This window comes from Taeniopygia guttata, chromosome 4A (assembly GCF_048771995.1).
Source record: "Taeniopygia guttata chromosome 4A, bTaeGut7.mat, whole genome shotgun sequence".
NCBI classification, from domain to species: domain Eukaryota; kingdom Metazoa; phylum Chordata; class Aves; order Passeriformes; family Estrildidae; genus Taeniopygia; species Taeniopygia guttata.
Window position 1 is genome coordinate 17,047,265 of NC_133029.1, and position 27,137 is coordinate 17,074,401.

The 27,137-nt window shown below is 43.5% G+C and overlaps 1 protein-coding gene across 2 annotated transcripts; it reads left to right on the forward strand.

The window, feature by feature from the left end:
* Nucleotides 1-560: 560 nt before the first annotated feature.
* On the forward strand, nucleotides 561-27,137 carry ATP7A (ATPase copper transporting alpha). 2 transcript variants are annotated; one of them, XM_012573166.5, is made up of 23 exons: nucleotides 561-685; nucleotides 6,315-6,483; nucleotides 8,958-9,447; nucleotides 10,193-10,924; nucleotides 11,675-11,881; nucleotides 12,800-12,963; nucleotides 13,589-13,750; nucleotides 14,393-14,469; nucleotides 14,644-14,869; nucleotides 15,823-16,056; nucleotides 16,307-16,398; nucleotides 16,798-16,925; nucleotides 17,082-17,236; nucleotides 17,531-17,665; nucleotides 18,831-19,025; nucleotides 19,225-19,407; nucleotides 19,703-19,916; nucleotides 20,567-20,713; nucleotides 21,166-21,308; nucleotides 21,622-21,825; nucleotides 22,354-22,471; nucleotides 23,400-23,502; nucleotides 23,856-26,752. In XM_012573166.5, exons 2-23 carry the CDS (start codon nucleotides 6,376-6,378, stop codon nucleotides 24,130-24,132), a joined length of 4,494 nt encoding a protein of 1,497 aa, XP_012428620.5. In that variant the 5' UTR covers nucleotides 561-685; nucleotides 6,315-6,375; the 3' UTR covers nucleotides 24,133-26,752. The 2 variants fall into 2 exon arrangements, with proteins under 2 accessions (XP_012428620.5, XP_072785359.1); XM_072929258.1 differs by having other exon boundaries at nucleotides 589-708; nucleotides 23,856-27,137.

A 27,137-nucleotide genomic window follows, 5' to 3' on the forward strand; every position in this document is an offset into this window, starting at 1 on the left:
AAGAAGGAGGAAGAACAGGATCAGGCCCACTTTCCTCCATCTTAGAACTCCTGACCCCCATGTACAAAGTAAAACCCCCCTGTACAGGTGTTAAAACCCCCTTGTACAATACTAAAAAATTTTCCCCTCTAATTTGTGACTACTTTTACTATACCATCTAACCCGCTGTGACCGCTTGTTCCACCTTCAAAGTTGGTAATTCATTCCATGGTTCAAACTCAAGATCACAGCTGTTTTCAGCTGCTTGCCAGGGTCTAGAATGCTTTTGACCAAGGCCTGGAACCTCTGAAAATGTCTGAGGGACATTTTGAGTTCTGACATTTCCTGATGAATTCTTTGGGAATCCCAGAATGATCTGGGGTGGCTCCGACCCTGTCTCTGCATTTAACTTCTGTTTGGAGTAGCAGTAACCAGAGAAATGAGGTGGGAAAAGAACAGCTACCGGGTCATGTTGATGATCAGACAATCCCAGGCTGCTTTGCCTTGGGAAGAACCCTGAAGCCCACCCAGCTGCGGTCGCTGCGCGGCGGGCGGGCCCTGTCGCGACAGAGCGGCAGTGTCGCGACCGCGGCCCCGCCCTCCCGCCGCCGTCACGTGTCCGCGCGCGTCACGTGGCGGTGGTCACGTGGCATCGGGACGCGCCGGCGGTGCCGGGCCGGGAGCGGCGCTCGGAGCCCGCGGTCCGGTGAGTGCGGGCCCCGCGGTCCGGTGAGTGCGGGCCTCGCTCGGGCTCCTTCGGGGCTCCTTCGGGGCTGTCCCCGGCAGTGCGGACCCTCGTGGGGTTCCCGCTTCCCTCCGTGCTCCGGGACTGCCCCCGCGCCGTCGCCGCCGTGTCCCGGCGGGGAGGGGGTGCGCGGGCGGCTGCGGCGGTGCCGGGCTGCCCCACACGGGAGGGGAGGCTCGGGGCCCCAAAACCGCCCGGCTCGGCCAGGCTCTGTCCGGCCCCTCGGAGGGGCCGTCCGGTGTGTGAGGGTGCCCGCAAGCCGGAGGGTGAAGCCCCGGGACACCCTCAAAGCTCCTCGGCGGCATCTCCGTGTCCCGGAGCAGCCCTGGAGCCGGCACGGCGGTTCCCGCATTGCCCCGGGGCCGCTCCCGGGGCTGCGGCGGGAGCGCTGTGCTCGTCGAGGAGCACCCACGGTTCGGCTCTTGGCACGCGGGAAAAGTCCCTCTTGTGCTCCTGTCAATGACCTGAGAAAGTCTCGGAGCTCGTGAGTCACTGAGCTGCTGTTTCAGTTCTGAGCTGCTGAGCTTGTCCCTCTGAAACTCCTTACTTAGTGTTTATTCTTATGCCACCTTATGATGTCAGCACTCTGTGCAAAAGCACCTTTTTCTAATTAAAAGCATAGTGTGGGTATTCTAGAAAATTCTAGATCACTAAGTAGTTGTTGATGATGCTTTGGAGTGAAATCTCGTAAAAATCAGCAAGAACAACGCAACTTAACTGTTGCCTCCCCTTCCTGTGTTCATGTTCTGGAAATTGTATGTAAGTAGTGTAAAAGTAAAATCATAAAATCCTTTGTGCAGTCAGAAAAGGTCGAGTTTCTCTACTTAAATACTTGTTGTATTGTGTGGATGTAAATAGGCAAAGATTTGGTAGTGTGGGACTTTATGTGTATGATAATGCCCTTTGTGAGCACAAACCCAGTTTGATTAGAAATTAATAATTATAATGTATTTTCTTAGTAGAGAAAAGACCTGGAGCTTTTTTCCTTCTCAGGTGGCAAAGCAGGGAAGCAAAAGCTAACATAAAATGTAATTTGCTGTCTTACTTTTCTTATTCTTACTATATGATGCATTCCATCTTGTTCTGCTGAGTACTTTGAGACTAAACTTAAGACTGAGGAGCCCCCATTGACCTTGGTATGCTTGCATAACAAGGGTTATAAATTATATTCTACTCATAATATTTCCTATGATTCTTCCAAGGAAACATTCATGTTCTCCAAAAATCTGACTTCAGGCAGTTGTGGAATGCCAAGAACAAGTTAAAGGATTTACTATGAATTTGTCTCAAGTGCTGTAAAACTCGTTAGAAGTGAAGCAGAATGTTTGCAATGTGTGCTTTTTTTTTTTTTTTCCCCATGCAGTTGATATAGAAATAAATTCCTTGAGAGCAATTTCCATGCTCCGCTGACCAAGCAAGGCTTGTTAAAGTCTTGAGCAACATGAATTACAACCTATTTAAAGTGTCACGTAGCTGGTACATTTATTGCAGATGCACAGTTTCTCTCAATGATTAAGCCTCATCTCCCCATGGGCCTATCATACATATCTCCTACCTCGTCACACTTTCCAGTGGCTCTGTTTGCCCATGAACCCTATAAAACCTCCTGCTTCCCTGTTGGACCCATCTCCTGTAGTGCTTTTCAAGCCCAAGGGTGAGATGATGCAGCTTTTTCCCTTTCCTGCCCTTTGCTCTTTTCCATAGGTCCTTGCAGACACTGAGGTTCAGGCACCTTTTTTCCATTTAATGTAAAAAGCAATTCAGCTTTCTGCTGCCTTAAATAAAGAAACTAAGCAGCACTTGGCCATTTAGAAATTTAATAAAATCCAGAGGCTGTAATTAAACCTGCAAGATTCTGTTGCTGGCGTTTGTGTGGTATTTGCCAAGCTGTGACCTCTTTTGACTTCAGCAGCTATAAATTCAAGGTAATTATAAACTGGTGAAAACTGGAGCTGTACAGGTAACCAGGAGCATCTGTCCTCCCTAGTTATATCCCTACTGATCCTAAAACTGGCACAAAGTGTGTGTGTGGGGTGCAGAGCTTTGCTGCCCTGTGATGCCTGGGTGTGCTCAGATGGTAGAAGCACCAAATTACCTTTTTAGGGTTAAATGGGATTCTTGAGTTGCAACTTCCTCTTTGCATTGCTCATTTTGTAATATTTTTTTTGACAGTGTGGGCTCAATGAGTTACTTTCGCTTCATTGAGCCTTATTTCTTCAGATATTTTACTTACAATGACTGGTGTTAGCACATCAAAAAACTATTTAGAGAGATGAATGAGTGTCTTGGTCACCTTGTGCTTGATCACTATTGAATTTTCCTTTCCATAGGGAGAAATATCTGTTGGAAGTAGAAATCATCTCTTTCTATTGCTTCATTTACTTCCTAGAAGCACTAACTGACTTTCTTCAAGAAAATGGAACTAAATACAGAGCTGGTAACTCCTAAAGGGAACTGCCATTTCTTTGTGTTGTCAAATCCTGAAATTCTTTAATAATTGATGGTGAAGTTGTTTTATAGATGGAGAAATGTACTGGCTAAGAGTAAAAGTATTTTTTTTTTCTCTAAAACCTGTGTAATCCTTAATTTAGCATCTCAGGTCTTTTCGGGACCTCAGCTTCAAGTCTTTTCTCTATAAGAAAATGTATTGTAATTAAAAGGATGTGTCCGTGCTAACTTGCACAAACCATTGATGTGGAATATATGGATTGCTGCAGATATTTTGACTTCTAAGTCTGTTTTCTTGGGAAAATGTTAACCCAAATGAGGAGAATTAGGATTAAATTGTTAGGATATTTTTCTACCTTTTGTGTGTGTCTAGTCCCATTTTTTGTACCTTGAAGCACTTGTAAGGGAGGTAGAGCATCAGAAATGAAATGAATATGACAAGGTAGGATACAGTCTGAGATTAAATTTAAATTTAACTGGTTGTCCTGGGAATTTTGCAAGAGGAGGAAAAAAGGATTTGTCTATTTCAGACTCATTGTGTACAACCCTGTGTTTCATTCTGAGAACAAGATCTCTTTGAAGCTTTGGGAGCACAGGAAATCCAGACAGTTTGGCTTTTGGAAATTTCAGCAAGCTTGTGCAGGAAACAGTGATTGCAAAACAGCTCATTAACAATTCAGTGTTAATGATATGTGACTGATTGATGAGACCAGTTCTGCTCATTAGATTTGGACATGTCTCGTCTTTTAGAGAACAACCTGGGGTTTTCTTTCTAAATTAGTACAGAAGCTGTTAGCAACCTGCAACAAAGCAAATAAAAATCCACATTGGTTGTCTTCCCCACCAGCAGGGAGCTGGGAGTGATGCTCATGTCAAGGAGATCTGGGTCATTCTTAATGGAAGGTCAGAGAACAAAACAAAGAGCCAGTTTGGTCCAACATATAAATTGTAGTGATGGAAGTTCTGGTTTCAGTCCTAGTACTTCAGGGTCTTGAGGGGTAAAAAAGGAAAAATAAATTTAATTTTTTTTTCTTATGCCTTTATGGTTTTTAATTTCAGCCTCTTCCAGGAAAGGGTTTTCACTGCTGTGTTTATGAATGAACCACAGAAGGGCAAGGAAACAGACTGAGAAAATGGAGGAAACACTTTTTCTATACAAACTGTAATCATAATAGATGTGAAAAGTAGTTCAATGTTATTTTTACATATTTAAACAGTTGGGTTTTGAATGTGTTGGTGGGCATTTGGTAGCAGTGCTGCTGGTTACTGTAATCACTGCTAATTCAGTGTGTGCAGCGAGTGTGGCTGCTGTTTGAGAGAGAACCTTTAACATCGTATCCTGGTTTTGTAAAACTGGCTACTATTGTACTTGCAGCTTGAGGCTCTTAAACCGAAGCTCAGAAGGCAGGCAGGAGCTCAGCAGGTTTTCCCTGTACCCCAGCTCTCCTGCAAAGCAGCATCTTGCCAACCTTTGATTATTTTAGACATCAGCTCACAGCTGAAGTGTGCCCTTACTTAATTTTTGTTTTCAGAGTACAGTAACAGGGCAGTTCAAGTTGGTCATGTACCTGAAATGCTTTTAAATGCACGGATCCAAACCTTACTGGAGGGCAGATTGGTTCTGTCTGGGATGTCTGGGTTTAGTCCCTTGTGCTCACACAGTTCCCTGCAAGTCGAGTGCTTTTTGCAACTTGATTTGCATTTCAGGCTCAGGTGTGTCCCTGCCTGTGGGGTTACAGTGCTGTCCTTGTTTGGGTGTGGACTGGGCATTCCTTGGGGACGAGCTGGGGACACAGAGGATCACATGTCAATAGGATGACAGCACTGCAAGTGTTTTCTTAGGTAGCTGAGTGGTTTTTAAAGTATTTTACTCCTCTGAGTGTGCAGATCAGCCTGAGAAAGGAGCTGCTGTATGAAATTTGTTTAAAATATACTTTCTTGTTGGTTGATAATTCTTGTGACAGTTCTGCATTTCTGTAATGTGTGGGTATTCACACACAAATATTGAGTGTTTCCAATAACTCAGCTCTTGTAAGAGCAGGGAAGAAGTGAGATCTGTAATAACTCCTCAGGAAGAGTTGTCTTATTTCTGTTCTTAGCAGGGATGAGATGTATTTAATCTATTGGAAAAGTTAGTATTCCCAGTTTTATACTTCTTTCACTGCTTGTTAATTAAGTTCAACATTTAATTTTGTGCATCAGGGAGGTAAACCTGTTTCAATGATGAAACTTTCTTGTATTCTTACGTGGTTTGTGGCACGTCTCAAAGTGAAAGCAGAGCCCTTCAGGCCTTCTGTAACAGGGAACAGTCTGGAAATGTCACCATGGAGCAGGAAAAATTTATTTTACTAAACATCAATGTAATTGAGTTTTCCAAGATAAGTCCTCAGGGTAAGAAAACAAGTTAATCTTGTGTTTCACTTCAGCTCCTCAGTTACTCATCAGATTTTACTGCTGCTTCCATTGCTGCCAAACATTAACTGTGATCATTTCCCTGGTCACTGCCCTCTCTGTCAGTAAAACCTTGCATTACTTTTTTCAACATATTAACAAAAAATCTGGAGATTTTCTTCTTGTCCCCTCTTTCCCCCTCAGTCATTTAACAGTTTATGCATTGGGCAAAAGAGTAGTTTCCATTAGCTGTTATTTCTACAAATTTCATTTAGGTTCAGTAATTTTTTTTTCCTGGGATGAGCAAAAACAGTAATTAAACTCTTCAGAGGAGTAGAAATGAGACCTTTCTGAATAAAAGCTTAATTTGCTTCCTAGGCTAACTTCAGTATCACTTGTTTTTGCAAACAGAGAGAGAGATGTGGAAAAGCAGAGTTACCAGCTCATGTGCTGTCCTCTTGTTTCAGCATTCCAAGAGCTGCTGTCCCTCTCTCTCACTCCTGCTTCCCCCTGTAATTTAATATCTCACACCAATGAACCACAGCTTGCTGGATGTAATTAAATGATTTCCAGCGTATCCCAAATTGAGCAATAGAAGTCTGAACACTTTCCTGTTTTGAGAATTCATGGGAATAAATACGTGGAGTTCCAATTCTGTTGGTATCTGCTCAGGTTTTGACATCTACCAGAGGTGAAGGAGGTTTTAACAGAGGTGCATCTGTTTTATTTCAATCTCTGTGAAATTCTGTAGGAACTGATGTCCTGATTGGTTTTAGTCACCAGCAATGAGCAGACTTGAGTAGAAATTCACCATGGAAGCAAAATCTGTGGCCATCGGTGTGGAGGGGATGACCTGCAGCTCCTGTGTCCAGAGCATTGAGCAGCACCTTGGGAAGATGAATGGGATCCACAACATTAAAGTAAGAGACTCTAGCACTGCTTCTAACAAAGGTTTGGGTGGGAAACCATGAGAAATTGTGCTCTGAGAGAGGAAAATAACATAGGGAGAGTTTATTCTGAATGTTTCTTGGCAGGCTGATGTTGGAGGTGCATTGGTGTATTTCTGGTAAATAAGAGAAAAGCAGGTGCTGGCTTCACTGCAGAGGGAGTTAAGTCACTGTTGCTCTTAATTGATTTTCTGCTTTACAATTAACTCAGTATTGTGAAGTAATGGGGGAAAAAAAGGCAAGAACTGGGTTTGTCCTAATTCAGGCTTTTTTTGCCTGACTTAGTTTTAACTCTTTTCTTAGCTCAGAGGAGATAGCAACATTGTTAGTCTTTCTCCTGTCATGGGCAAAATATTGGACTGTAGAATATTCCAGGGTGAGATGATCATCCTTGCAGAATACATAATTTTACAGAGTTTTAATAATGGAAGTAATTTAAAAGCTGGCAGACTCCTATGAATTTTGTAACCCAGCCTGTGGTAAAAAGAACTGTTCTAAGCACAGAAAATGGAGAAGTTTATTTATTTAGTATCTGTGTTCTGAAAGCATCCTCTTATAGTCTGTAGTTGTTGACTTTACTCCAAAGAAAATAAGATCTTCCTGGTTTTATCAATAGTCAACGTCTGTTTTATGGAGAAAGTCTTAGGAGAACACTTCCCAGAACTGGGCAGAATTTTAATTTGGGGTGTGTGTGATCATTGTCTGGAGCTGGTTTTGCAGGACCCATTGCCATGCACTTCCCCTGCAGCTCAGGTACTGCACAGCTCTGAGCAGTTCCCTGTGGCCTGGAATAGGTGTTTGTGTACAAAAAATTTGGTGAAAAGCAGCAAAATTTACAAGACAGATAATTTTTCATCTTCCTTCAGCCGTAGAGGAGCTTTAATGTGAGTCTGTGCTGTGACAGCAGAGCCCTGGAGCTCTGAACTGCCCCTGTGCATGACAGATAAATCACTGGGTGTCTGCAAGCATGAACCTAGGTAAAGGCTAAAAGCAGCCTGTAAAATAATCCCCCCAAACAATCTGATTTCAGAATCTTCTCTTTCTCCTTATCCTAGCAAAAAATGTCATTTTGTCAACCTTGTGTTTTCTCAGGTGATTTCTGAGAATACACAGGTGACTTTGGATAGGACAGGGAGATTTATACAAAGTGTATGAAGTGTATATGCGTGCCCAGTGTCCTTTACATAAGGAATGAAGTAGGTTTTTAAAATGACAGTATTAAGGCTTTTGTATTTCGGTTATTATGTAAATATCTTATCCCAAAGCTGAATGCTGTTTCAAAAGATACATTGCAAAACCTTAGTCTGAGTAGAGCAGGACTCTAAGAAACTTTTAAGAGGTCATATTCAGTAATTATCCTTTTTACAGCATCAGACCTTCAATCTAGGCAGATCAGTTGATTCAGAAAATTCTCTGGGAATAATAAAACAGGCTTTTGTGCAGTGATTATGAATTAGGTCAGCAAGGGGCATGAATGTTAGATGACTAATACAGACAAACAGCTGCTTTTAGGTTATTCTGCAATGAAACCCATAAATGTCTATGTTGCTAATTCTGCTAAGGTCCATAATTGGGACAGAACTGAGGAAAGGTGGTTCTTAAAATGATTTAACTGATATAATTTAATCATGGCTGTGGTCTTTAGGTTGTACCTTTTCCCAGAGGAAAGACAGAATTGAATTGATAATGTATTGGGCCTCTGGCAGGCATTGCTTTTTCCTTTTGGAAACTGCAGTTATTGTGTTTGATGTATCATCTGTTGGGAGCAAATTAAATTGAGGCTATGTGTACAATCAGATGGGAAAGGTTATTACCCAATGAGGATGTCTCTGGATTACCAAAATGTACAGAGAGGAAGAACAGCTTCTTGAACGTTTGTCACGCATCAGGTGTCTAAAGTGAGTTTTGGTGAAGTCTGATGCAGGTTTTTGCTCACAGCAAGTTATCAGCCTGTGCCTCCATTGCCTGGAAATGCTGGGCTCCTTTCACTGCTGCTTAAAGCTGTGGGTTTTTTCAGAGAGTGTTTTCATCCATCCTTGTAGCCAGGGGGCAGTTACTCTGAACTGCATTAGAATTACTGCTAACTGCTTCAAATTTCTTCTGTGGGCTGTTTTGCTCCAGGGGTTGAATTGGGTTAGTCATCCTCATTGAAGTGAATTTGGCTCTGGAAGTTTCATTAGGTGCCTTGGTGCTGTCTGGGTGTTGCAAGTGGAAGTGGCCAGACAGACTGGTAAAGGATGGTGGGGCTGGGACCTGTTCTCGCCAGCCCTGTTGTTGCACAGGAGAGCAGGAGTTACTCAGTGCCTTTGCTCTTTGAGTGAGCAGTGAAAGTTGTACTGGACAAATATTGCTAATCTCTGCAAGTCAGAGCAGTCTCTAGTCTGGTGCAGTGTCAGCTCCCAGCTCGGTGTTGCAGTTTGCTCAATTGCTTTGTTTGTCCCCTCGAGGTCTCTCTGGAGGACAAGAACGCCCTCATCATCTACGACTCCAAGCTGCAAACCCCAGTGACACTGCAGGAAGCCATCTGTGACATGGGATTTGATGCTACCCTGGCTGATTCAAACCCACAACCTGTTCTACCTGACACAATTTTCCTCACCCTCCCTGCCCAGTCAGCCCTAACGCCCAGGCAGATCTGTGCCACGCTGCTGAGCAACAAAGGGATCCTGGATGTGAAAGTGTCCTCTGATCAAAGAACTGCAGTGGTGACTTTCATCCCTTCCATCACCAATGGCAGGCACATTACCCAGATGGTCCCAGGAGCAGATTTGAGCATCTCTGTGCCAGAGGTAACGCCTGGAACGTGGGAGGATTCCAGCTGGTCCCAGGTGAGCAGCGCTGTGCTGCGCCTGAAAGTCGATGGGATGACCTGTCACTCCTGCACCAGCACCATCGAGGGGAAGCTTGGCAAACTGCAGGGAGTTCAGAGGATTAGAGGTAAAACCTTAGTGTGCTTTTATGGAAATTGAAGCTGGCAAATTGCCAGGAATTCAACAGATGAGAGGTACAATCTTAATGAGTTCTTATGTAAATTGAAGTTGGCCATGCTGTTTGTCCTCTGATGGCGTTGCAGGTTTTAGATGAGATAGCTGAGTGTGACAGTGACTCTTTGTGAGACTGGGTATTTTATTATGGTTTTAATGTGGACTAGAAATGAAGAAAGGAGCCCACATTGTGGGAAGGATGTGGCTGTTACATGGGTGATGGTGTTCAGTGCTTGTTTTGCATTTGGTAGTTGTGTTCCATAAATTTATTACCAGTTATAGAAATCTCAAATAACACATGCCTTTTTAAAATTGTAATTAATAATAGTTCATATTTTCTGTCCAATTAAAAATCTAAAAGGCAAGAGCAGCTTACTGATATAGTTAGCTTTTGGATAAGTGTATTGCTGTGGACCCCAAAACAAGGATAAATTCAGTAAGAAGTAGTGATGCCATTTGTGAAAATCCTGGGGAAAGAGCAAAAATTTGAGGAGGAGTTGAAAATTGTTGTAGTATCAGACAAAAACTGGTTGAAGAACTAAGTTGCTTGATCTTTACCAAACCAATGAAATCTCCTTTCTGTTGCAGTTACATTTCTGACCCTTTAAAGTGTTGCTGGAAAGCTTTGACAAGATCCTGTGATGTGGTTATTATGCTTAGGGCAGTGATACACATTTATTTTATTGATTAATTTCCAGTGTCCCTGGACAATAAGGAAGCTGTTGTTGTCTACCAGCCTCCTCTAATCACAGCAGAAGAAATAAAGCAGCAAATTGAAGCTGCAGGTTTCACAGCAGCCTTCAAAAAGCAGCCTAGACCCCTGAAGCTCAGTGGGATTGACCTGGAGAGGCTGAGGAATGCTCAGCCCAGAAGCTCTGAGGCATCACAGGGGGAAAACTCCAGTGGGACTGGCACAAAGACAGTTGTGTTCAGAGTTGAGGGCATGCACTGCAATTCCTGTGTCCTCAACATTCAGAGCACCGTGTCGGCACTGCCGGCAGTGGCAAGCGTCGTGGTTTCTTTAGAGAACAAATCTGCTGCTATAAACTACAACCCAAGCTTAATTAGCCTAGAGAAGCTGAGGAAAGCTGTGGAAAATGTGTCTCCAGAGAGGTTCAGAGTCAGCCTTCCTGAGGAGCATGAGAGCCTGGCACTTTTCCCCACACTGGCATCTCCGCTGAAATCTCACCCTCCTTCCAAGGATCCCAGCCAGCCCCTCAGTCAAGTTGTTGTGATCAATATTGAGGGCATGACTTGCAGCTCCTGTGTGCAGTCCATCGAGGGGGTGCTGTCCCAGAAGGCAGGTGTGAAATCTGTTCATGTCTCTCTCCCAAATGGAACTGGAACTATAGAATATGACCCACTGCAAACAAACCCAGAAGACCTGAGGTCCTCAATAGAGGATATGGGATTTGATGCATCTTTTCCAGGTAATGACATGTGAAACTTTTAAATTTGCAAGGATTGTGCAGTTTTGTTCAGGATTTGGTACCCCTCCAAGATGAAATTTAGCAGCTGACATACACTTTGTGCTTCCCAAGAGAAGCTTTATATCTTCACTGCAGATGAGATCGTTAAAGATAATGTGCACATCCTTTAATACATCAGATTGATTCAAATGATTGAGGTGTCTGGCAATATAAATATGTCAGATAAATGCTATTTTATATCAATAGCTGCAGAAGTGGTTGGGTGCTCAGATTTAATCCTTTTCACCCTGTTCCTGCACAAACACAGCATCCCCTGAATTGCTGTAAGGAGCCTGTAGTTCCAGAGTCCCTCTCTAAGGTTAAAAACATTGGTTTAGCTTATGGAACATGCACTTCTTACAAGTTCAGCTTTGTGCTCCAGGTAAAATCAATAAAACTGTGTGTAAAACTAGGGTTGCAATGCAGAGGTTTTGCTTCCAGCTACAGAAGAAGACAAAGGATGTGCAACAGAACAAAGACAATGAGGAAAGGCAAAAGGAAAAAGAGTAGCAAACCAGTAAGTTAATCAGTGGCCCACCTTTGTCTTGTTTTCTTTTGCTGACTCTGAGCTACAGGGGGTGGGTGGGTCAGACTGACAAAGTGTGTACAACCACAGTTTCCATTTTCAGTCCCAGTGAAGAGCAATGTGTCACAGCAGCTCATCCCTCCCTGCGCTGTTCACACTGTCACAAACTGCTGTCTCCTTTGCAGCAAAGGCAGAGCTCCCTATGGCCAAAGCTCAGCCCTGCCCTGAGGCACAGCTAGACTCTCACAAGCCTGAACAACCCTCCAAAGTGCCACCAGCCCACCTTGGCAGGCAGGAGAGCAAGACCATCTCCAAGTGCTACGTGCAGGTCACAGGAATGACGTGTGCCTCGTGTGTGGCCAACATCGAGAGGAACCTGAGAAGGGAGGATGGTGAGATGGGTGTCAGTGTGGGCTGTTACATTTCCAAGCACTTGTTTGGATAATCCTTCTAGCTTTTGCAGTGTTTTTAAGGGGTGGGTTGTCAGGACAGGTGTTCCTCCTCACATCTGGCCCATAGGATGGGAGCAGGGACATCCTTGCTGCGTTATGGATGTGCTGCAAAAGCAACAGCTGAGCACTCCAGAGAATATTGGGATCAAATAGGGGATCCTTTGGAAGGTAAAACAGTTCTTTCCTGCTGGAGGGAGGTTCCCAGGTGTGCAGCTGAAAGGCAGAAGCAGATGTGTGCTTTAGGGAGCTGAGAGAAGGGACAGTGTGAGTGGATTGAAGGGACACAGCGAGTCAGGGCATTGGTGTCTGTGATTATATTTGCAGGAACAAACGGCTGCATGACTGTGATGTAACAGAGTCATTAATGCAGACTGTATTTAATTATTATATGAAGATGGATGGGTTTCAGTTAGCCTGGATTTTAATTTTCTTCATCCTAGAAAATGGATGAATCTAAATCCTCTCAGTGCCCAGTAGGATTGCACTATTAGATCTGCCCTTTCTCATACAGGTTCTCCTGAAAAAAGGCTTCCAGAAATGGTAAATGCAGATCAGAGAAATATGCAGCACTGTAGTTTAGAAGAACTTCTTTTAAGGAAAAATAGGTATTTTTTCATATAGTATGGACAGAATGTTTGTAATTAGACTGTTAAAGGCTTGCTGCTTATGTGGAGTGATGCTTTCATCTGTCACACCTGCACTGAGGTGCTGGTATAGCTTGCAAACACGAGGATATATCTCTTTATATACAACAAGGAAGCTTTCCCAATTTCAATAAATTGTGTTGTGCCCTCATGTTACAATAAATGCAGGATGTTTCCTAAGCCTGATCTGCTACTTAGACATTTTATTTCCTAGGAATCCACTCGATCCTCGTTGCCCTGATGGCAGGGAAGGCAGAAGTGAGGTACAACCCTGCTGTCATTCACCCTGCAGCTATTGCAGAGCTCATTCGGGAGCTGGGCTTCGGAGCCACCGTGATGGAAAACTGTGGGGAAGGAGATGGCGTTCTGGAACTTATTGTAAGCTGACCATTAAACCCAGCCACCTTCAGCTTTTATTGCTTTTATCTGTTGGATGTGCCTGTGTTAGTATCCAATTCCTATAGTTTAATAGTGTAGTAGAGGTTCATTTATAAAAAATGAAGTGTAAGGATACATCAGGCATGTATCACTGATTTTATCATGTCCTGCAAACTGTGCTGGCTTACTACTACTACACTGAAAATGCAGAGAAATACTCCTGTATTTTTGTTTGCTCTTCCTGTTGCTACAATTTACTTTTTTTTTTTTTTTACTTTTTGAAGCTGAGTGTAGCTCAGTGTCCCCCAGCTCTGAGACTGAACATCCAACAGAGCTTTATCAGGGCTTAATAACCTTGTCCCTGTGCTGTGCTTCCTCTAGAAGGGTTGGAGGCGCTCTGAGCAACATGATTTTGTGGGAGTTATCCCTGGCTATGGCACAGGTTGGAACTGGATGGTCTTTAAGGTCCCTTCCAGCCCAAATTATTTTTTGATTCTGCAGTGTTCACACCCCAGATCAAAGCAATAAATAATGCAGCATAGTCACAGTGGCTTTTCCTACTTGTTAAGGTGCATTTGCCAGGTAACCTGGGCTTTGCCAACAGGAAGGAACTTTTATTTTCCAGGTGAGAGGGATGACCTGTGCCTCCTGTGTGCACAAGATAGAATCCACCCTCATGAAGACCAGTGGTGTCTTGTACTGCTCTGTAGCTCTTGCGACCAACAAAGCCCACATCAAATATGACCCTGAGGCCATTGGCCCTCGAGATGTCATACAAGTGATAAAGGTGGGTTTCATGTAGGCACCAAGTCTCCTAAAATATCCATGTTCTTGGAAGAGTTACACACCCCAGAAATAGAAGGAAAGGCTGTTTAAGCAAAAAAAAAAAAAAAAACAAAGGTCTCTTCTATCTTCCTTCATCTTAGTGCAGGTCTCAGCACCTTATTTGTGTGTTGTGGTTTAAAAATGCTCTGTTGCAAGTTTGCCTAAGTTTTTAAAAACAAATACTGTGAAAGCCAGGCCATGGTAGACTTAAGATACTAGGTATAAGGTTGTAGAAAAATCAAGAACGTTTATTTAGAAATAAAGTACGATTGCAGGTAAGATGTAAAATAAGTTTCTCAGCCTTTTCCTTCAGTTTCTCAGTTTCTGTGCTTTAGGAACAACTATGTTGGAAAGACACATTTTAGAATACTATTTTGTTCCAGAAAGGTTAATTTCTACATCAGATTGACTTTCTCTTCTTGAAAATTAACTTAATAGTAGTAACAGACAACAGTAACTAAATAGTAACTTTTTATATAAGAAATTTTAATAACGTTAATCAAAGGTTAGACTAGCACCATCAGTAATTTGGCAATAATTGAGCACAAAGTGCTTTTGAGAACTGACTGTTCCCTTTTTTATTATTGTGCTTTTTTCCCCTTAGGATTTAGGTTTTACTACTTCCTTAGTCAAAAAGGACAGATCTGCCAGTCATCTGGATCACAAACAGGAGATCAGGCAGTAAGTATTCCTGAACATACTAAGATTTCATAAACATCTTTGATTTTTCTTTGTTACTCAACCATCAGTTTATTATTTTTTTCTATGACTGTGCAGACTTGCTACTTAAAATATTCTCCAGCACTTGACTGCAATACAAGTGTTTTTTGTTTTTGTTTTTGTTTTTAATCTGAGGTGGAAAAGGTCTTTTGTGGTGAGCCTGGTTTTCTGTATCCCCGTGATGGGGCTGATGATTTACATGATGGTGATGGACAGCCAGCTCTCGCACGCTCACGCGCATCACAACATGAGCAGTGAGGAGATGGAGGCCCTCCACTCCTCCATGGTCCTGGAATACCAGCTCCTACCAGGATTGTCAGTCATGAATTTCCTGTCGTTTTTGCTCTGTGTCCCTGTACAGGTGAGTGGGGTTATGCCAACTCCTGCTTTGTTGGGCTTAAGTGCTCAGATTGAAAGGTGATGAAGAAATTAAGTTTGAAAAGCGTGAATGCAATTGTGCTGCTGCAAAATGCTTTTGAGGATCTTATGTGCTTCTGCTGTTGCCAAAATAATGGTGCTGGGGACTCTCAGGGGCAGGACAGGCTGTGGAGGGCTACTGTTCCAGGCTTCTTTTTTCTGCTTCTCTCAGGGTTGGGATTGAAGGCACTTGAGATGGTGTTTTGTGTTCAGACTCAGGTGTTGATTATTTTTTATCTATGTTTCAGTCTCACCAGGAGTGAGTTCTGCAGTTCTTCACTAACAAGGCACAAAAATGGCTAACAATCATTTGTTACAAGGTCTTTTAAGGCTAAACTATCCGATTAAGAAATGACACCTAAATTATTTTCACTTTTAACCCAATAATTAATCACCCAAAGTCTGCAATGCAGACTTTCCTGTCCAATTACAAAATGCTTCCCAAACCCATGGAGAAGAAGGAAGAAGAAGATGAAGAAAAAGGACCAGCCACTGCCCTAAAACCTCCATCTTGCCCATATATATTGCTATATTCTTAAACCTTAAACTCTTCAAGTGTTCCACCCTGTGATACTACACACTTCTAATCAAACTACACATCCATAATCTCAGTGCTATCAGTCAGTTTTGGAAGCCTTCTCTAAGGCCTCGTGTCAAATATAGAATGTTTCTGTGGGCCTGTGCCCTTCGGCATAGAAAGTTTAAAATTCTCAGCATCCAGAGATCCAACAGCTGTGCACCTGAGGCAGCTCCTGAATCCCACTGGGAGGGCACTGGGAATACCTGAGAGTGCTGTGGGAAGACCACAGCCCTGGCTGGAGCTGGGATTTTGTTCAGGGAAAGGGGCAAATGCCACAAATAAGCTGGAAAGAGACATTGTGTGAAATGCCATTGCAGGTGTTTGGGGGGTGGCACTTCTACATCCAGGCCTCCCGAGCGCTGAGGCACAACACGGCCAACATGGACGTGCTGGTGGTGCTGGCAACATCCATCGCCTTCCTCTACTCCTTCATCATCCTCCTGGTGGCAATGGCTGAGAGGGCCAAAGTGAACCCTGTCACCTTCTTCGACACGCCCCCGATGCTGTTCGTGTTCATCTCGCTGGGCCGCTGGCTGGAGCACGTGGCAAAGGTGAGGAGAGCAGAGACCAGGGCGCTGAGGAGCATTCCAGAACCTTGTCAAAGCTTTGCTGGGTTCTTTTAACCTTCTGTGTTGTAAAATCATCTTGAATAACTGACCTAATAAAAGTTTGACTTAATATCAGACTGTTTGCAGAAAATGTTTTCTTAAAAGGGTAAATTGCAATGTACACAGTTGTCATTTACCCAGCTTTTTTTTTTTAAATGGTATCGTCAGAAAAATATGAAAATTATTATTCTAGGGTAAAACCTCAGAAGCACTGGCAAGACTAATTTCATTACAAGCTACTGAAGCTACTATTGTTACCTTGGGCCCTGATAACGTTCTTTTAAGGTATCTTGCTTTATCATTTGCTTTTTCTATTGTTCCTTTTTAGTTGTTAATATGCTTAATTCACAGACAAATTTTACTATTCTATAGAACTATGAAGCAAATAACTTCAGATTTGCTGGCAGATAAAAATATAAAAATGCAGAATTAACACTGCTCTGCTTTGGTTTATTGCTGATTTTTATTCTCCTGTGATAAGACAATTAGGTGATTTTCTGAACTGGAAAGTAAATAAAATTATCATGATAAAATTGGCCATTTCAAAGAGCACTATGACTTTCTTGTGATCATTTTTGTATGTGCTAACGCCATCCAGTGGGGTTGTGCTTTGTGTGTAGTGCCAGCTCCTTAGCTTGGGTCACTCCAGTTCTAGTCTCTTGTAAAACCTTTGCACCATTGCAGTGAGGAGCAAGTGGATGTGGAGCTGGTTCAGCGAGGGGACATTGTCAAGGTGGTCCCAGGAGGCAAATTCCCAGTGGATGGCCGTGTCATTGAAGGGCACTCCATGGTGGACGAGTCTCTCATCACAGGTCAGCATTTGCTTTTTCCAAGTGTAGAAATATTTTTTTTAAACAAATCTCCAGAGGGGAAGTCGAGGCTGATGTCCTCCCCCTTGTCAGGAGCTGGCAGCTGTCCCAAAGGTGCCTTTTTCAGCAGTGTTGTGTCTCTTGCTGCCCTTTTCTCAGGTGAGGCCATGCCTGTGACCAAAAAGCCTGGCAGTACAGTTATTGCAGGCTCCATCAATCAGAACGGGTCCCTGCTCATCTCGGCCACCCACGTGGGAGCTGACACCACTCTGTCCCAGATTGTTAAACTCGTGGAGGAGGCCCAGACCTCCAAGGTAGAGTATCATCCACTTTAACTCTTGAGGTTTGCTGTCTCGTGCAGGCACCAGCACACCAAATCACTGCAGGGTTGGCCGAGACTGCTTGCATTTGAATTGCAGCTGCATAATGAAGGATCTTGCTGAATAAGGACTCTGATCCTGTCTACTGAGCCAAGTCTCATCTCTTATTAAGTAAATCTGTAATTATGAAGTGTAGTAAGCCAAGTGTGCTGCAAGCAGCTGTGATTCTTCTCTTCTGTGCCTTCAGACACAAACATGATGGTGCTGAGTGATGTTTCTCCTTCCCAGGCCCCCATCCAGCAATTTGCAGACAAACTTAGTGGCTACTTTGTTCCTTTTATTGTGGCTGTCTCTGTGGTTACCCTTTTTGCCTGGATTATAATTGGGTTTGTGGATTTTGAAATAGTGGAAAAATACTTTCTGGTAAGTAAATCTCCTTAACACCTTTTGAAATATTTAATAAACAGCCTTACAATTCTATTAGACTGCAGTGGTTCCCTTTCTGTATTACCCTTGCAGGGAGTTGCTGACTATTACTGTGCTTGTTACTACATTTTTTTATATTATGTGTTTTTTATATTGTATCATTCTGCATTTATACTTGAAGAGAATCCACAGTAATTAATCAAGTCTTGTAAGTTAGGATTTAAAAAAAAGTTAATTAAAAGAAATATTAAACATCAGTTTGCCACCATCCATCCCTTCTTTGTGGGAAAAAGAAGTCTCGAATTATGTATGTAGCTCTGTGTAAATTCATCTTGGCAATCAGTGGAATTCATCTTTGTTACAAATTCCAGAGGAGGATCAGGATCCCAACTTGGACTTAAGCATTGCTTAGATCACAGGGTTTCTTGTTTCAAAACTATTTCTGATTAGAATTTCTGAGTTTCCAGGAAAGCCATTTTCATATATGATTTTTTTTTCCCCTCTTAACTGTATATATCTTTGATCCAGTATATTTTATTACAGTGTATCATTAAAGAGTTGTAACAGATGGTGTCTTGTTTAGGAAAATGTCCTATAAATAAACAGTTGAGGGGAATTCACCCCAGCTCCAACACCTCAACTAAAACCTGGCACCCAGTGCCACATGCAGTCTGTTTTTAAACACATCCAGGGATGGTGACTCCACCACCTCCCCGGGCAGGACATTCCAGAACTTTATCACTATTTCTGGGAAAAACTTTTCCTAATATCCAACCTGTATTTCTCTTGAGACTTGAGGCTGTGTCCTCTGGTTCTGTCGGTGCTGCCTGGAGAAAGAGCCCAGCCCCACCTGGCCACAGCCACCTTTCAGGGAGTTGTAGAGAGTGATAAGGTCACCCCCGAGTCTCCTTTTCTCCAGGATAAACACCCCCAGCTCCAGTGGGTAGATGCAGCTATCAGTACATTATAGAGCACAATTGGGTTAATTAATCATTAATTTAATCATTCAGCTTAGGTTTTGCATACTTTGCTTGTGCTTTACTTCAGTATTAATACCCAGCAGACAGGTTAGCAATGTTTCCAACCTGCAAGACAATGCGTAGCCGAATGTGTTGCTCCTGTTGTTTGATTTCTTCCCTGACTGACTCCCCTCTGTGCCCAGGGCTACAACAAGAGCATTTCAGCAGCAGAGGTGATCGTGCGCTTCGCCTTCCAGGCCTCCATCACCGTGCTGTGCATCGCCTGTCCCTGCTCCCTGGGCCTGGCCACCCCCACTGCCGTCATGGTGGGCACCGGCGTGGGGGCCCAGAACGGCATCCTCATCAAGGGCGGGGAGCCCCTGGAGATGGCACACAGGGTGAGCGCTGCGGGTGCCCCAGGGGCTGCCCAGCCTGGGGAGAAGGTGATGGAATGTCCTGGGGGGTCCTGTCCAGCTCCGGCTGTTCTGCGTTAGGTCGTCGCTCATGTTTGGGAGTTTGGTTCGAGTGCGTGCTTTTCCAAGGAATCTGCACCTCCATGCTCAGTTCGTTGACTGAAATATTCCTGCTTTCCTGCAGGTGAAGGTGGTTGTGTTTGACAAAACAGGGACCATCACCCACGGCACTCCAGAGGTGATGCAGGTGAAGTTCCTGGTGGAGGGGAACCTCCTCCCTCGTCACAAAATGCTGGCAATTGTTGGGACAGCGGAGAGCAGCAGCGAGCACCCCCTGGGAGCAGCAATCACAAAGTACTGCAAAAAGGTGAGGGGCTCCCACACACAGCCTGCTCCCCCCTCTGGAAGAACCTCTCTGGCAGGAATTCCTCAATACCACAAGACTGCTTATGCAGATTAAGTAGTTGCTGTGTTTAATTGGGAAAGCTGAAAATTGGGGAGCCACATCAATCATACCGTATTAGAGGCACCATTCAGACCTAGATTTTGATGATTATTTCCCTTCTCCTCTTTGTTTAACTGCACTTTATTTTGTGGGCTTTATAATTACATTGTGATTTTATGTATTAAAACCTTCATCAGTTTCCATCCTCTTTTGCTAGGAGCTGAACTCGGAAACCCTTGGTACATGTACAGATTTTCAGGTAGTTCCAGGCTGTGGCATTAGTTGCAAAGTCACCAATATTGAAGCATTACTCTACAGGAAAAACAGAATGGTTGAAGAAAACAATGTTAAAAATGTGACACTTGTGAAAATTGAGGAGAATACAGACGAATTAGTGCAGCCTGCTTTGATCATTGACACTGAACTACCAAGTAAGTTAATTCTGGGTTAGAGAATAGAATGGACAATTTTGCTTCTGTGTCTTTAGGATCCTTAGGAATGAGGTTGTTTATTTCCACCTTGGAGAACTGGGTTGACATCAATGCACACATTAAATAGTTGCTCATTAGTTTATTTTGTGCTCACACAGCACTCAGAACATCTAAGATAAATGCAATTTCAAGTAGCATATTGAATATGGGACTGGAAAATCAGACAGGAGCTGTCTGTCAGCTCTCTCTGACTTTACTTTGCTTCATCCTGAGTTACCATTTGCTAGCCAAAACGATGTGTATTTGCATAACTGGTTAGTTTTCACTCAAGAATAGCTCACTGTTAGGTCTTTCAACTCCATTGGGCTGTTCATAGAAATCAGAAGCACTGAGAAGGTGACTTGGTCCTTTACTGCCCTTTGGCCTTCTGACAGGGGGTGACTCCCCAGGACTGAAGGAATGTTGGTGTCTCTCTTGTGAAGGTCACATGAAGAGATGGTAGGGCAGAAAGTATTGAGGAATTCTGTATTTCTGTTTGGATTCCTTGCACGTGCTGTTCTAGTGTATAGTGGGAGAGCCTGGCTGGGATGAGCTGCAGGGGAACTCCCTGGTTATCCACATGATGGTAGCATTGTGTTTTCTTCCTTCAGCTACTGTGACCTCTCAGAAATACTCGGTTCTCATCGGGAACAGGGAGTGGATGACCAGGAACGGCCTCCTGGTGAGGAATGAGGTGGACAAAGCCATGATGGAGCACGAGCGGAGAGGCCGCACGGCTGTCCTGGCAGCTGTGGATGGTGAGTTCAGGGCTGCTGCTTTATTCAGTTGGATTGCCACTAAATATCACATGAAACATCACATAAACAGAGATTAATAAGTAGTGATGTCATAGCAGCTACACCTGAAGCAGGGTAATGGGATGAAAAGAGATAATTAATCAGTTTTACAGCACTTTCTTATGGGAAAGGCTCTTCCTGCATTTCTTAGCTGACAGGACAGTTGGGCATAATAATACAATGCAAAGACTTCAAAGAAAGCAAAAGGGGGAAAAGGAGAGCAAAATAAATTTTTTATTGTGGTTGGAGAGTCCATGTTCTATATTGCTTTAAGTCTTGGTGCCATGATACCTCTTATCATCCCACTTTTTTCTGTCAGTATGAACTGGTTCTGGAACTGGACTTACTGGCGGAAGTTAGTTCTTCTAAATCAATAAAGATCTTTATTACAAACACTTTCTTTCTGTTTTCAGGAGTGCTCTGTGCCTTGATAGCTATTGCAGATACTGTGAAGCCAGAGGCTGAGCTGGCAGTGTACACTTTGAAGAGCATGGGGTTAGAAGTTGTCCTCATGACTGGTGACAACAGCAAAACAGCCCGGTCCATCGCCTCCCAGGTGGGCTGGTGTCCTGTGCCTGGGGCTGGAGCTGCTTTCAGCAGGGGGATGGTGGTGTGGCATGTTCATACTGCTGGTAGCTGCTCTGCTGTGAAAGATGGTCATTAAAAAAAAATTGGAATCAAGGTTGCAAGAAATTTTTGAATGGAAGTAATGTCAGCTGTAAATTCGGAGCTGTTTTCATATCATCAGCTGAGTTTGCTCTTTAGCTCATGAGTGATAAAATGGGTTTCATTCTTCCTGGCCACATCATTCCAGGCAGGAGCTTTGACAGCTGCTGGAAAAGCTGTGTCCTCTCTCTCTCTCTGTTCAGGTTGGCATCACCAAAGTGTTCGCAGAGGTTCTCCCCTCGCACAAAGTGGCCAAAGTGAAGCAGCTCCAGGACGAAGGGAAGCGGGTGGCCATGGTTGGAGATGGGATCAATGATTCCCCAGCCCTGGCCATGGCCAACGTGGGAATTGCCATTGGCACAGGCACAGATGTGGCCATCGAGGCAGCTGATGTGGTTCTCATCAGGGTAAGAAATCAGAGTTAAGGGGAGCTGGTAGGAGGGATCAGAAGGCCCAGGATGTTTTGGGTGATGCAGGGGTGCACAGTCTCCATCAGCTGGAGAACTGGAGCAGAGATTCTTCACTGTGTTTAGTGCAGTGATTATCCCATGAAGGAAACTTCCACATTTTCTGGGTACTGCACATTTTGGGATAATTAAAGTTTGAGAGTGGCAAAGGAAGACAAAGTGCCCCGTCCTTTGGCAAACATAAATTGCATTTGGGTAACTCGCCATGGCACCTCCAGGGTTACAGACACTTCTTCCTACACATCAGCAACTCCCTGGCAGACTGTGGGCAGTGTTTGGAGCTGTCCTGGGAGGTGCTGTGGACTTTCCTTGGGTTATGATGGATTGGGACTGAGCAGAGCAGCCTCCAGAGGGCTCACTGTGATTAGCCTGTTTTATCCAGTGCCTGTAGTGAACTGTAACAGGACTATGAAGACACCACGTTCGTGCTTTCTGTCTGTGTGCTCCAATGAACATTTTAACTTGCAGGATGACCTGATGGATGTAGTAGCAAGCATAGATTTGTCCAGGAAAACCGTGAAGAGGATCCGGATCAACTTTGTCTTCGCTCTAATTTACAATCTCATTGGAGTTCCCATAGCTGCAGGTGTGTGAGTGCTGCCTGCACTAATTGGATTGGGCTCAGTCAGTAGAAGATTGCAGCGATTTACTGTTGTTTGGGAGAGTTTCCATTGTCTTTCTGGCTGTCAGTAAGGGCAGAGTTCTCTGCCTGGGGATGTTGCAGTGGAATAGCCATGATGATGCCTTAAGTATTAGCTTTTCTATTTTTCAGATTCTGTACTGTTTCAGTATGGAGTTCTGAGCTTCATGTTAAGTGTTGGTAAGCTCTCTCCACAGAGCGGCTAGACAAAACAATTCCTTCTCTAGCTGGGGATCAAGGACAACTGATACAAATTTCAGGCCCAAAAAAGCATTAAGAACAGTGAATTGAAGAGAGAAAACCAAGAAGCATGGGACTGCATGGGCTAAAGCTGGAATTGGACAATTAACTCCAATATGTAAATGGAGCAGAACTTATAAAACTGAGAGCCCCCATGAGCAGTTGGGGATTTTGGGACCATTTTGGTTCATCTTGGGTGCAGCCCTGGCTGGGCTCTGGTGCTGCCCAAGGTGGATCCATTGAGGAGATCCTTTTAATAAATCCCTGCTTTATTCTTTAGCTCTGTCCAGCCTCTGCTCTAGGTCAGCCTTCTCAAGGCATCAGTGAGCTGTCCTCCTCCCACAAAATGGCCACTATGGATGTGCTCAGCACATCAAAATAGTTTCAAGATAAAAGTTTTATTGAAAGAGCCTGATCCTGTGAATAAGCAGGTTTTTTTGCATGGTGGGCAGGACATACCACCTCTGAGTTTCAGACTGAGGTTCTAGTTGAGATAAACCACAAATCCTTATGTGTTAAATATTGGTCATTTAAATTTAAACTATAACTTGACAGTCCGTGTGAAGTTGTATCTATTAATATATGAATAATGCAGTGTTCCTGCTCTGAACTTGCTGCTGGTGTCATTTTCTAGGAGTCTTCCTGCCCATTGGTTTGGTTCTACAGCCCTGGATGGGATCTGCAGCCATGGCTGCCTCCTCAGTCTCTGTTGTGCTTTCTTCTTTGCTCTTGAAGATGTGAGTAGGAACAGTGTTGTGGTTTGGAACTTGGATTTGAAGCTCAGGTCTTTCCTTTGGAGTGACAGAAAATAAGTGTGGCACTGTGAGAGATTTTGAAGGCTTTTGAAGAAGAGTTCACGAATCTGTGTTAAGCAGACAGTAGTGTTTAGAAATGTAACTTCTAATGGGAAGAGATGTACAAATTGGAAGTGTTCAGAATGGGAAATTCCTTAATGGCCTTTGTGAGTTTGTGAGAAATCTTGTTGGTCAAATTATAAATGCCTCTGACTTGTGCATAATCAGTTTCTATCCATATTTCAGTGTACTTCAGCTTCAGAGGTAGTGACATATTTTGGTTTTCCCCTCCTTAGGTACCAGAAGCCAAGTTCTGAGAAGCTGGAGTTCCGTGCCCGTGGCCAGCTGAGGCACAAGAGCCCGTCAGAGATCAGTGTCCATGTGGGGATCGATGAGAGCGGGGCTGGCTCCCCCAAGCTGAGCCTGATGGATCGAATCATCACCTACAGCCGAGCCTCCATCAACTCCCTGTTCTCAGACAAGCGCTCCGTCAACAGCATCGTCCTCACCGAGCCAGACAAGCACTCACTGCTGGTGGGGGACTTTGGGGAAGATGATGACACAGCCTTATGAAAGACTCGCTCCTCCCACCCCACTAAGGCAAAACAAAAAAACCCTGAAGCAAAAAACACAACCAAATCAGCTCTTGTGAGGTCTGTGCATGTCCTGATCCTTGTGGAGGTCTTCTGGATGCATTTCTTCTTCAGTGTAGAGGTAGTTTTTGCAGTGACTTTCCAGGGTCTTTTGTGGTTTTTAATCTAGACTTACCAAAAATATCTGGTGCAGGGCTGTTGATGCTCACAAACAGGGCTTGTTCCCATTCCATGGAGCTTGCAGTATAGCATTTATTTTGGCAAATTGTCAAAATACAATTAAGGAAACTAAAGAAGCAGAAACTGATTTCCCAGCCTTATACCAAGCTGTTTTACGCATAGTGGAGTTCAGTACTGTGTTAAAAAATTGTGAATTTGCATCTGCAAAATCCTGAAGGTTCTGTTTGCAGAGAGATGTGCCTTACTTCAGAGCCCTTTTGCTCCCATAGCCTGCCTTCTGCCAGAAATGGGTCCTCTCAAATGCCTTTTCTTCTTGTCAGCATCAGGTTCCAGCTTTTCACACTCCAGGCTTCAAATCACCTCCATGGGATCCAGATTCCAGCGTGGCAGAAAACGGGGAGGTTTGGGGCCATACCCAAGCTGAGCTCTGCACGTCCTAACCCAGGACTCTCCTGCCCTGAGACTGTCTGCTTGAAGGTTGCCTGGGTTGGGAGGTTTGCTAATTCCCAACCTCTCCTAAGCCAAAAACTCCTGCAACACCTGAATGCAATATCAGTGTGAGTTGGTTTTAGCCAAAGTGTTCAGCTTTAGGAAGGAGCAGTGCTCGCCATCAGGATCTACTGGCACTCCTTCAATGAGCCAGAGGAGTTTGTCACAGACTGCCTTTAAAAACTTTACAGTTCAGGCTTTGCTTGTAAAGCATCTGTATTCTAGGAATGGCCCAGCATTGGTTGATCCAAACCCCCTCTGCCTGGTGTGTGCAGATCCAGGCATCATGAATTCAGCCAGTTGTCATTTGTTGCTGAACTGCAATATCAAAATGCAGCTCTTGATCATGAAATCATCAATATCAAAAATATCCTCAGAGATGCTCATCAGCAGTAGCTGGTTACCTCTTTGTTACTCACTGAACCTTGCTCTCCCTATCCCCTGCTGAGGTAGTTGTTGGCAGCAACTGCTGGGTTCAATAATGTTGAATTTCATTGTGAACTGCAGTCCATGATGTAAACGTGTATCTGTTGTGCTTGTAGAGGAGAAATTCTCAGTTTGGTGAAGACAAAGAGATTCTCTTTAATGTTCTGCTTTTTAACTCAAAGCCTGATGTCAGGGCATAGATTGTGTATGTAAAAAGTCCTGAGTAAACAGCTCTTGCATTTGATCTGAGAGCCACCAGAAAAATCCCTTTGTGTGAGAGCAGAAGAGCTGTGCTGGGGGATGTGTTGTTAGGAAAGCAGGGTACCTGTATTGCAGTGAGGAGAGCAGTATCACGTGCTGCTGGTTCAAGGAAACAAAATATTTCTGTAGTATCTCTACATGAATATAGAATATTTTTATAAATTAGATGACACCTGTATGTAATATGTGGTGTAGGTACATGCTGAGATATATCACTGCACAGCCATTCCATGAGGTTTTGTTCTCATTTTGCAGCAGCAGAGCTGTTCTTACAAAGCAGATCGTTACCCAAAGCTGTTTGATCGTGTTAGGATGGGTTTTAGTGCATCATAATCATGCAAAGATTTCAGTTGTCTTGTTTACACACCCTCCTTCTCTGTGTTCCTGGCACAGTTGTGCAGGTGCAAGGGAGATATTTACATATTTCTGTCTGTGCTGTGGGTGGTCTCAGCCACTCCTTCAGATGGGAGTTTCAGTGCTGGCTGGGGAGTGGATGGCTTGGAAATGCCACATCACCCTCCCACTGCAGGAAATGGGGAGATAATTCAGGGTTGAATTCCTGGTTAGTAAATAAAGCAGTATAAACAACTTGTTAAACAATTTCCAAATATATTTTTAGAGCACTTTGTCTTCAACCTTTCGTTGTCCAAATGCTGTAGGTTGAATGTTTATGGCTTTACCTCCAACTTTTTCCCAACACAGGTGATTTTCCTAGGCTTTATTGTTTTCTGTGAAACTCTGTGTTTCCAGGTACAGCAAAATAAGGCTCTTTTTCCAAAGCAGAGCCCTTAAAGAGGTGCAGGATGATTGGATTAGGCTCTGGGGAGAGGAAATAACTGAGCCCAAGGCAGGGTGGGGGCAAGGTGGTTGTGATAAACTCAGATTCTTTGAAAGCAGGTTCTCTGTCCAGCACTCCCCAAGGGTGAGGTAATGACTTCTAGGATGTTTATCTTGTGATCAAAATATTACACAAGGTGCTTTACGTTGAAGAACCAAAATCCCTGTTTGAATGTACAGTACAAGTGGAATCATGTGTGGGGAGCTCAATGTTTTCCCAAATGTAAATGTTTTAATATGTAAATAGGTTGCTTTTGTTGGAGACAGTTTGGATTCAGAAATTTAAACTATCACTTGGAAACACTCAGTTACAAACAATATTGTATTACTCCTTTGTCTATTTTATTGTTTTCTCTGTCTAGCTATTTATAAACCTGTGCTCTATTTAATAAAAAAAATACATCTGCTCCAGGCTTTAAAAGTTATTCTTTGAATCTTACCAAACTTACTTTTAAAAGTTTAAAACACTTGAAATTTTATACAAAAAAAAATAAAATAAAAGAATGTGAAGTTGCTGGAACATAATGGAAGCAAGAAAACGCTTTTATTTATTAAAACCTGTGCTTATTTTTTTGCTTAGAACTTCCAACAAAATTAAACTGGAGAACTTTTGTTATTCAGTTTTAGGGATGAAGACTGGAGAAGTGAATTCTGGTTGGAATGTTAATGTAGGGCTGTTACACTTCTTTGCATCTCAGAACATGTTGTCTCATGTTTCCTATTCTTTTAAGACTGTGCCTCCATCATTCTAATGGGAGTTATAAGCTCTGTAATAAAGATGTAGCATTCAAA

What these genes read in the sequence shown, in the direction of transcription:
- ATP7A (XM_012573166.5), top strand. Translation starts at nt 6,376, where the DNA reads ATGGAAGCAAAATCTGTGGCCATCGGTGTGGAGGGGATGACCTGCAGC. An exon ending in ATGGCGTTCTGGAACTTATT is followed by an intron (nt 12,964 to 13,588) that starts GTAAGCTGACCA and finishes TTTATTTTCCAG; the next exon opens with GTGAGAGGGATGACCTGTGC. An exon ending in TGGAGTTCCCATAGCTGCAG is followed by an intron (nt 22,472 to 23,399) that starts GTGTGTGAGTGC and finishes GTCATTTTCTAG; the next exon opens with GAGTCTTCCTGCCCATTGGT.